The following is an 11,699-nucleotide window of genomic DNA, read 5'->3' as shown; positions in this document are numbered from 1 at the left end:
GTCAACGGCCGAAGCATAAAATACAATAAAAATACAACAGTTTTTCAATCGTATAACGAGAATAATTGCAACCAGTGTGAAAGTTATGGTCATTTCTACGTTCGGGGCAACCTAGGCTTCACTCTAGGGCGTTACTCCACCAGATCGAATAGCTAGGACCTTAGAAGTCATCGCCAGAAGCATAAAATACAGTAAAAATACAACAGTTTTTCCATCGTATAGCATGAATAATTGAAACCAGTGAGAAAGTGATGGTCATTTCTACGTCTCGGGCAACCTACTCTTCGCCCTAGGGCGTTGCTCCACCAGATCCAATAGTTAGGGCCTTAGAAGTTAACGACCGAAGCATAAAATACAATAGAAATACAAGAGTTATTCCATCGTATAACAGGAATAATTACAGTGTTAGAGTAATGGGCATTTCTACGTTCCGTGCAAACTAGGCTTCACTCTAGGGCGTTGCTCCACCACATCGAATAGCTACGGCCTTAGAAGTCAACGCCAGAAGCTTAAAATACAGTATAAATGCAACAGTTTTTCCATCGTATAACGGGAATAATTACAACCAGTGTGAAAGGTCTGGTCATTTCTGCGTTCCGGGCAACCTAGGCTTCAGTCTAGGGCGTTGCTCCAGCACATCCAATAGCCACGGCCTTAGAAGTCAACGCCAGAAGCATAAAACACAATACAAATACATCAGTTTTTCCATCGTGTAAAACCAATAATTGCAACCAGTATAAAAGTTATGGTCATTTCTACGTTCCGGCCAACCTCGGCTTCACCCTAGGGCGTTGCTCCACCAGATCCAATGGTTAGGGCCTAAGAAATCAGCGCTCGAAGCATAAAATACAATACAAATACATCAGTTTTTCCATCGTATAACGGGAATAATTGCAACCAGTGTGAAAGTAATGGTCATCTCTACGTTGCGGGCAACCTAGGCTTCACTCTAGCGTGATGCTACACCAGATCGAATAGCTAGCGCCTTAGAAGTCAACGCCCGATGCATAAAATACAAAAAATACATCAGTTTTTCCATCGTATAAGGGGAATAATTGCAACCAGTGAGAAAGTGATGGTCATTTCTACGTTCCGGGCAACATAGGCTTCACTCTTGGACGTTGCCCCACCAGATGGAACAGCTAGGACCTTAGAAGTCAAAGCCAGAAGAAAAAAATACAATAAAAATGCAACAGTTCTTCCATCGTATAGCATGAATAACTGCAACTAGTGTGAAAGTAATGGTCATTTCTACGTTCCAGGCGACCTAGGCATCACTCTAGGGCGTTGCTCCACCACATCGAATAGCTACGGTCTTAGAAGACAACGCCAGAAGCATAAAATACAATATAAATACAACAGTTTTTCCATCGTATAAAACGAATAATTGCAACCAGTAAGAAAGTTATGGTCATTTCTACGTTCCGGGCAACATAGGCCTCACTCTTAGACGATGCCCCACAAGATCGAATAGCTAGGACCTTAGAAGTCAAAACCAGAAGGAAAAAATACAATAAAAATGCAACTGTTTTTTCATCGTATAGCATGAATAACTGCAACCAGTGTCAAAGTAATGGTCATTTCTACGTTCCGGGCAATCTAGGCTTCATTCTAGGGCGTTGTTCCACCAGATCGATCAGCTACGGCCGAAGATGTCAACGCCAGAAGCATAAAATACAATATAAATACAACAGTTTTTCCATCGTATAAAACGAATAATAGCAACCAGTGTGAAAGTTATGGTCATTTCTACGTTCGGGGCAACCTAGGCTTCACTCTAGGGCGTTGCTCCACCAGATCGAATAGCTAGGACCTTAGAAGTCATCGCCAGAAGCATAAAATACAGTAAAAATACAACAGTTTTTCCATCGTATAGCATGAATAATTGCAACCAGTGTGAAAGTAATGGACATTTCTACGTCTCGGGCAACCTAGTCTTCGCCCTAGGGCGTTGCTCCACCAGATCCAATAGTTAGGGCCTAAGAAGTCAACGCCAGAAGCACCAAATACAAAATAAATACAACAGTTTTTCCATCGTATAAAACGAATAATTGCAACCAGTGTGAAAGTAATGGCCATTTATACGTTCCGGGCAACCTAGGCTTCACTCTAGGGCGTTGCCCCACCACATCGAAAAGCTACGGCCTTAGAAGTCAACGCCAGCAGCATAAAACACAATATAAATACAACAGGTTTTCCATCATATAAAACCAATAATTGCAACCAGTATAAAAGATATGGTCATTTCTACGTTGTTGCCAACCTCGGGTTCACCCTAGGGCGTTGCTCCACCAGGTCGAATAGTTAGGGCCTTAGAAAACAACTCCAGCCGCATAGAATACAATACAAATACAACAGTTTTTCCATACTATAAAAAGAATAATTGCAACCAGTGTGAAAGTAATGGTCTTTTCTACGTTTCGGGCAGCATAGGCTTCACTCTTGCACGTTGCCCCACGAGATCGAATAGCTAGGACCTTAGAAGTCAACGCCAGAAGCTTAAAATACAGTATAAATGCAACAGTTTTTCCATCGTATAACGGGAATAATTACAACCAGTGTGAAAGATCTGGTCATTTCTGCGTTCCGGGCAACCTAGGCTTCAGTCTAGGGCGTTGCTCCAGCACATCCAATAGCCACGGCCTTAGAAGTCAACGCCAGAAGCATAAAACACAATACAAATACATCAGTTTTTCCATCGTGTAAAACCAATAATTGCAACCAGTATAAAAGTTATGGTCATTTCTACGTTCCGGCCAACCTCGGCTTCACCTTAGGGCGCTGCTCCACCAGATCGAACAGTTAGGGCCTTAGAAGTCAACGCCCGAAGCATAAAATACAATAAAAATACAACAGTTTTTCCATCGTATAACGAGAATAATTGCAACCAGTGTGAAAGTGGTGGTCATTTCCACGTTTCGGGCAACCTAGGCTTCACTCCAGGGCGTTGCTCCACCAGATCGAATAGCTAGGGCCTTAGAAGTCAACACCAGGATCATAAATGTAAATAAAATTACAACAGTTATTCCATCGTATAACGGGAATAATTGCAACAAGTGTGAAAGTTATGGTGATTTCTACGTTCCGGGCAACCTAGGCTTCACTCTAGGGCGTTGCTCCACCAGATTGAATAGCGAGGGCCTCAGAAGTCAACGCCCGAAGCATAAAATACAATAAAAATACAACAGTTTTTCCATCGTATAACGGGAATAATTGCAACCAGTGTGAAAGTGATGGTCATTTCCACGTTTCGGGCAACCTAGGCTTCACTCTAGGGCGTTGGTCCACCAGATCCAATAGATAGGGCCTGAGAAGTCCACGCCAGAAGCACCAAATGCAAAATAAATACAACAGTTTTTCCATCGTATAAAACGAATAATTGAAACCAGTGTGAAAGTAATGGGTCATTTTTACGGTCCGGCAAAGTAGGCTTCAGTCTAGGGTGTTGCCCCACCACATCGAATAGCTACGGCCTTAGAAGTCAACGTCAGAAGCATAAAACACAATATAAATACAACAGTTTTTCCATCGTATAACGAGAATAATTGCAACCAGTGTGAAAGTGATGGTCATTTCCACGTTTCGGGCAACCTAGGCTTCACTCCAGGGCGTTGCTCCACCAGATCGAATAGCTAAGGCCTTAGAAGTCAACAACAGGATCATAAATGTAAATAAAATTACAACAGTTATTCCATCGTATACCAGGAATAATTGCAACAAGTGTGAAAGTTATGGTGATTTCTACGTTCCGGGCAACCTAGGCTTCACTCTAGGGCATTGCTCCACCACATCGAATAGCTACGGCCTTAGAGGTCAACGCCATAACTATAAAAAACAATATAAACACAACAGTTTTTCCATTGTATAAAATGAATAATTGCAAACAGTGTGGAAGTAATGGTCATTTCTACGTTCCGGGCAACCTAGGCCTCACTCTAGGGCGATGGTCCACCAGATCCAATGGTTAGGGCATAAGAAGTCAACGCCAGGAGCACCAAATACAGAATAAATACAACAGTTTTTCCATCGTATAAAACGAATAATTCCAACCAGTATGAAAGCTATGGTCATTTCTACGTTCCGGGCAACCTAGGCTTCACTCTAGGGCGTTGCTCAACCACATCGAATAGCTACGGCCCTAGAAGACAACGCCATAACTATAAAATACAATATAAATACAACAGTCTTTCCATCGTATAAAACGAATACTTGCAACCAGTCTGATAGTTATGGTCATTTCCACGTTCCGGGCAACCTAGGCTACACCCTAGGGCGTTGCTCCACCAGACCAAATAGTTAGGGCCTAAGAAGTCAACGCCAGAAGCATAAGATATGATAAATGTACAACAGTTTTTCCATCGTATAAAATGAATAATTGCAAACAGTGTGAATGTAACGGCCATTTCTACGTTCCGAGCAACCTAGGTTTCGCTCTATGGCGTTGCTCCACCACATCGAATAGTTAGGGCTTTAGAAGTCAATGCCAGAAGCATAAAATACAATATAAATACAACAGTTTTTCCATTGTATACAATGAATAATTGCAAACAGTGAGGATGTAATGGTCATTTCTACCTTCCGGGCAACCTAGGCTTCACTCTATGGCGTTGTTCCACAAGATCGAATAGTTAGGGCCTAATTAGACTACGCCAGAAGCATAAAATACAATATAAATACAACAGCTTTTCCATCGTATAACAAGAATAATTGCAACCAGTGTGAAAGTGATGGTCATTTCTACATTCCGGGCAGCCTAGGCTTCACTCTATGGCGTTGCTCCACCAGATCGAATAGTTAGGGCCAAAGAAGTCAACGCCAGAAGCATAAAATGCAATATAAATACAACAGTTTTTCCCTTGTATAACAGGAATAATTGCAACCAGTGTGAGAGTTATGGTCATTTCTACGTTCGGGGCAACCTAGGTTTCTCTCTAGGGCGTTCCTCCACCACATCGAATAGTTAGGGCCTTAGAAAACAACTCCAGACGCATAAAATACAATGAAAATACAACAGTTTATTCATCGTATAACAGGAATAATTGCAGCAAGCCAGAAGTTAAAAGTCATTTCTACGTTCCGGGCAATCTAGGCTTCTCTCTAGAGCGTTGCTCCACCAGATCGAATAGTTAGGGCCTGAGAAGTCAATGCCAGAAGCATAAAATACAATATAAATACAACAGTTTTTCCATTGTATACAATGAATAATTGCAAACAGTGAGGATGTAATGGTCATTTCTACCTTCCGGGCAACCTAGGCTTCACTCTACGGCGTTGTTCCACAAGATCGAATAGTTAGGGCCTAATTAGACTACGCCAGAAGCATAAAATACAATATAAATACAACAGCTTTTCCATCGTATAACAAGAATAATTGCAACCAGTGTGAAAGTGATGGTCATTTCTACATTCCGGGCAGCCTAGGCTTCACTCTATGGCGTTGCTCCACCAGATCGAATAGTTAGGGCCAAAGAAGTCAACGCCAGAAGCATAAAATGCAATATAAATACAACAGTTTTTCCCTTGTATAACAGGAATAATTGCAACCAGTGTGAGAGTTATGGTCCTTTCTACGTTCGGGGCAACCTAGGCTTCACTCTAGGGCGTTGCTCCACCACATCGAATAGTTAGGTCCTTAGAAGTCAATGCCAGAAGCATAAAATGCAATATAAATACAACAGTTTTTCCACTGTATAATATGAATAATTGCAAACAGTGTGGAAGTAATGGTCATTTCTACGTTCCGGGCAACCTAGGCTTCACTCTAGGGCGTTGCTCAACCACATCGAATAGCTACGGCCCTAGAAGTCAACGCCTGAAGCATCAAATATAATATAAATACAACAGTTTTTCCATTGTATAAAATGAATAATTGCAAACAGTGTGGATGTAATGGTCATTTCTACTTTCCGGGCAACCTAGGCTTCACTCTAGGGCGTTACTCCACCACATCGAGTAGCTACGGCCCTAGAAGTCAACGCCTGAAGCATAAAATATAATATAAAACTTCAGTTTTTCCATCGTATAACAGGAATAATTGCAACCAGTGTGACAGACATGGTCATTTCTACGTTCCGGGCAACCTAGGCTTCACTCTAGGGCGTTGCTGCACCGGATCCAATAGTTAGGGCCTAAGAAGTCAACGCCAGGAGCATAAAATACAATATAAATACAACAGTTTTTCCATCGTATAATACGAATAATTGCAAACAGTATGAAAGTTATGGTCATTTCTACGTTCCGGGCAACCTGGGCGACACCAGAGGGCGTTGCTCCACCAGATCCAATGGTTAGGACCTAAGAAGTCAACGCCAGGAGCATAAAATACAAAATAGATACAACAGTTTTTCCATCGTATAACAGGAATAATTGCAACCAGTGTGACAGACATGGTCATTTCTACGTTCCGGGCAACCTAGGCTTCACTCTAGGGCGTTGCTACACCAGATCGAATAGTTAGGGCCTAAGAAGTCAACGCCAGAAGCATAAAATACAATATAAATACAACAGTTTTTCCATCGTATAATACGAATAATTGCGATCAGTAAGAAAGTTATGGTCATTTCTACGTTCCGTGCAACCTGGGCGACACCAGAGGGCGTTGCTCCACCAGATCCAATAGTTAGGACCTAAGAAGTCAACGACAGGAGCATAAAATACAAAATAGATACAACAGTTTTTCCATCGTATAACAGGAATAATTGCAACCAGTGTGAAAGTGATGGTCATTTCTACGTTCCGGGCAACCTAGGCTTCAGTCTAGGGCGTGGTTACCCCAGATCGAATAGTTAGGGCCTAAGAAGTCAACGCCAGAAGCGTAAACTGCAATATAAATACAACAGTTATTCCCTTGTATAACAGGAATAATTGCAACCAGTGTGAAAGGTATGGTCATTTCTACGTTCCGGGCAACCTAGGCTTCACTCTAGGGCGTTGCTCAACCACATCGAATAGCTGCGGCCTTAGAAGTCAACGCCATAACTATAAAAAACAATATAAATACAACAGTTTTTCCATTGTATAAAATGAATAATTGCAAACAGTGTGGAAGTAATGGTCATTTCTACTTTCCGGGCAACCTAGGCTCCACCCTAGGCGTTGCTCCACCAGATCCAATAGGTAGGGCCTTAGAAGTCAACGCCAGAAGCATAAAGTACAATAAGAATCTGTAGGGAGGACGAGCGAGGGTTTAATAGGAAAAATGAACGGTTAATCTATAGCACTAATAGTTTATTTTTGAATTCGGAATCCCGATTGAACTGCGATCGACCTGTCACTCGTGGACTTCTGACCAGTACGCGGATCATGCACGTTGCTACTTCAATTCATTTTCTCAGACCGACTCTCTGACACGCTGTCTCCCTTAAGTCTATCCTGCGTGGTTGTTTTTCCCCACTACGTCCGAATATTTTGGAAAAACCCACCCGCCTAAAACAGTCAGCGGAGTAAGGGCACGTGGATACCGTGGGGTGCACTCGCCCGAGCTCTCGGCCGCTGCCTGGGTTTTCCCCATCTGGCCTGCAGGATGGAGTTTTACGGCGCGTCAATGTCCATTGACAATTTTCTTAACACGATTCTTATAATTCCTCAAAATCGCCACGGGTCACGTCTGCACCATAAACTCCACCTCGGTCTCATCAGGTCGACCTTGCGCCCATGCCTCGGCCACTTGCACCCTCACTTCGCTCACTAAATTGCCTACAGTTCGGCCATTCTGACATTTTAGCCGTCCCGGCTAAACTTAGGTCGATTACGAATCAGTCATCATTCATACTACGCAAAAAAAAAAATAAACACACTCATATTCATACACTTATTTACACCACACTTACTTAATCATATAAATATTAATTAACATTAATCCGAATCTTATCAAGTATATTATGCCGATACCCCGGTTGTTTCCCACTAGGTGGAGAGAATTCCCTACATCGTAAGCAGTTCGCTATATAATCTTTAGCCTTCTCGCGTAATTTAGGGAACCAATACACTTTCAAGATATTGTCTACTACCTTATCCAAACCAACATGTCCCAGATCGTCGTGGCAAGTACGGATTACATTATTTTCCATTGAGTGTGGTACGTAAAATAGCAGTTTCTTCATTTTATCCTTCCGGTACACTAATCCATTACACAATTCGAAAAACTTCATTTCGGTCTTTTGCAATTTATCGCGTATTTTACATATCTCGTCATCTTTATCCTGACATATTGACAATGTTTGCTCAAAAGTATTTCCTTCTATTGCTAGTATGCTATGGCATCTACTGAGAGCATCAACATGGCTCATTCTTTTACCTGGTCTATACTGTATCTCAAAATCATAGTCCTGCAAGAACATTGCCCAACGTGAGATTCGGGGGTTTATATTCTGCTTGCTTAACGTTAAACGGAAACTATCACAATCTGTCATAATTTTAAAAAAAATTCCGCCTAAATATACATGGAAACGCTTAACTGCATATACCACCGCAAGACATTCTAACTCGAAACTATGATATTTTGATTCGGCGGGTGTTGTCCGTTGACTAAAGTATGATATTGGTCTAAAATTACCATCGCTTTGTTTCTGTAAAAGAATTGCACCGAACCCTGACACGCTCGCATCGCAATGCAATTCTGTTTCTGCCTTCGGAGAATAAATTGCTAGGATCGGTTTACTGGACAATTGTTTCTTTAAGGTTTCAAATGCCTTACTTTCCTCCTCTCTGAATTTAAATTTCACCTCTTTTTTAATGAGATCATACAGTGGTTTTGCAATCATTGAAAATTGCGGGATGAACCGTCTAAAATAACTCGCTAGGGCCACAAACCGAAGGACTTCCTTCGCATTCCGCGGTATCGGGTAATTGATAACTGATGCAATATTATTATCACTTGGTCGTATCCCATCCACACTAACGTGATATCCCAAATAATCTATTTCGTTTTGCATTAAATGTAAGACGATGTTGACCCGCGGTTCGAAATATTTCCTGCAGAATTTCAAGATGTTCTTCCAGAGTCTCCGTTGCAATAAAAAAATCGTCAAAAAATGGTAACATCTTTCCCGTTCTAATTAAGTTGGAGAAAACTTTACGAATAAATCGGTGAAATACCTTGGGTGCATTTGTTAGCCCAAACGGACAATATAAAAACTCGTATTGCCCCAAAGGGGTTACAAAGCTTGTAAACTGAATTGCCTCTCGCGCCATTCGTACATTGTAATACCCATCTTTTAGATCAAGCGTCGTAAAGAATTTTTTCTCTTTTAATTGATCAATATTATCGTCTATCAGCTGACTCGGGAAGTTATCTTTCACAGTAATTCTGTTTAACTCTCTATAATCAATACATAAACGTGTCTCGCCATTCTTCTTACGTACTAAAACTATCGGACTGGCATACGGTGACTCACTCGGACGGATAATCCCTCTCTCTAACAGGTCATCCAAAATGACCTGCAGTTTTTGCTTGTCCGCAAAAGATAATCTCCTCGGTCTAAAACTAACTGGCTGATTATGCTTTAACGCGATCTTCATTTCGAAATCTATTTCCATTGCACTGGTTTCTTTAATTTTTATGTAATCAGACACATACATATCCCTAATTCTTTCTATTTTTTCCGGCCCGATTTTTGAATTGATCTGTAATTTTTCTTGTTCTGTACTCACGCCACTAATACATTCTATATTCATAATTTGTTTGATCGCGCAATCTAATTCATCGGTTATCACTTCCGGTGTTTTCCTTGTAATCACTAATTTCCCATCCCACGTAATTCTAATTAATGGATGTGACGAAAAATCCCGTCCGAGTATCGCCATAAATGCCATAGTATTATCTGGTACAATATAAAAATTTAATTTAATTGAGATGCCCTCAATTTCAACATCCTGATAAAATCTACCTAATATCTTTAACGGCGATCCATTAATACCGCAAAATTCTGGCCCGGTCTCACACCCCTGTGTTCGCGCGTGCAAAGGAACCAAACAATTTTTTATTAGACTGATCGGGGATCCGGAGTCCAACATTGCGCATAGCGTGTACTTACAATTTTGTCCGCTATTATCAGCTATATTGTAACTTATTGAAACCGTGTACGGTGCGTTGAGTGTGGCTGGTTGTACCATGTTCATCGACGTTGCCGCTGAGAGTTCTCTCCTAGTCGTGGTCGTTTCTCTCGCCATGTTGCTCTCGCCTGATTGACTCGCTGTTCGTCGCGGGCATCCCGCTATTCGATGTAGCATCGATCCACACTCGAAACAGCCTCCCTGTTGCCTTTTCGGTTTTTGACAACTTGTCGAAATATGTCCCATTTCGGAACAATTAAAACATCGCACTTCTTTTTTAGGGGGTTTCCCCACTAATGTCTGCTGCTGGATACGGCCAAATTTCGTCTCCTTCTTCTCCTTTAAGTCCCGTTCATTCATTCTCTTCGGGTCCAATTTGATATTCTCAAACGACTCTAATAAATCTGCTGTCGTTTTGATCCGCATGATGCGTGCTTGGTTCCGCAGCTGTTGATCAGTCACCCCATCAATGATGTATTCCACCAATTCTCCCTCCGCAATTGGTACTCTATTTCCCAATATTATTTTATCATGGAAATAGTCCGTAAAAAGTTCACCCGAATTCCACACTCTATTTTCAAACTGCCTACGAAGCGACAGTCTGCTTGGTCGATGGTCAAACATGATCTTCATTTCCCTCAATAAATCGTCTATTCGGAGGGTGATATGCTCCGCCTTCGAATGAAACCAACTCGCGGCTCGCGCTTTCAATTTTGAACTTATTAACACCCGCGTGGCATTCTCATCCAAATGATACGTTGTACGAAGAAGGTTCACTTGCTGTTCCCATTTCCAGAACGTATTGTCGCGACCATCAAAATCGGATAATAAATCACCGATCGCTCGAATACTCATCGTCGGGGAAGGTCCAGTTGGTCCTCTGACTCTTTCCGCATCTCCTGGAATGTCTGGACTAGCTGAAAAACTTCTCGTGCGCATCTGCTCATTCCTCATGATTTCTAATTCCCTTTGCATCACCATGTTTTCCCTCCTCAGTAAGTCCAATTCTCTCTGCATCTGTTCGTTGAGCATGGTGTCCCATCTCGCCTTATCTCTACGAATACGTTCCGATTCCCTCCTCCGCGTTTCTTCACCATACGCAGCTTGTCCTGCTTCTGTTATCCGCTGGTCGTCCAAGTGACTGGTTCGCGCAGCTTCTCTGGTTACACTTCCTTCTTCGGCAATATTCTCCCAAATATTTTCGTCGAATTGCTCCAAACGATTTATTAATTCAGCCTTAGTTCCTGCTGAAGATAAGTCTCGAGCCCTTAAAAACTCCTTCAATTCGGCCACGGTATAAGCCATTGTGGTGGCCATGTTGCAAAAAGACAGAGAAAGAAAAAAAATTTTCCTCTTTTTTTTTTTTCTTTTCCCCACCAACGTGTTAAGATTCAAAGTTCGATTCACTTCGTGCCAATTACACGTCGTCCTCTTCCTCTTACACACTTCACGTTGGTCACAATGTCCAAACACAACAAAACACAAAGCAGCTTCACCACAACGGTTTCAACACTGTACACCGTTTGCCCGTCACTGTTCACAAATTCCTTTTGTTTAAGATTCCACTAACAGATCCGTTCGTTATCCGTTTCAATCCCACTTCTGAATTTGTAGGGAGGACGAGCGAGGGTTTAATAGGAAAAATG

The 11,699-nt window shown here is 41.9% G+C and overlaps 1 protein-coding gene across 1 annotated transcript; it reads right to left on the bottom strand.

Annotated features, from left to right (window-relative positions):
* Window positions 1-7,844: 7,844 nt before the first annotated feature.
* On the bottom strand, window positions 7,845-11,370 carry LOC143186436 (uncharacterized). Its single transcript, XM_076390110.1, has 2 exons — window positions 8,901-11,370; window positions 7,845-8,854 (listed from the first exon to the last, which is right to left on the bottom strand). Exons 1-2 carry the CDS (start codon window positions 11,368-11,370, stop codon window positions 7,845-7,847), a joined length of 3,480 nt encoding a protein of 1,159 aa, XP_076246225.1.
* Between the last annotated feature and the right edge of the window lie 329 nt (window positions 11,371-11,699).

The sequence above is a fragment of the Calliopsis andreniformis genome, unplaced genomic scaffold (assembly GCF_051401765.1).
Source record: "Calliopsis andreniformis isolate RMS-2024a unplaced genomic scaffold, iyCalAndr_principal scaffold0001, whole genome shotgun sequence".
Classification (NCBI taxonomy): domain Eukaryota; kingdom Metazoa; phylum Arthropoda; class Insecta; order Hymenoptera; family Andrenidae; genus Calliopsis; species Calliopsis andreniformis.
Note: the sequence above shows the minus strand (reverse complement) of the source record. Positions and strands in the feature narration are given on the sequence as shown.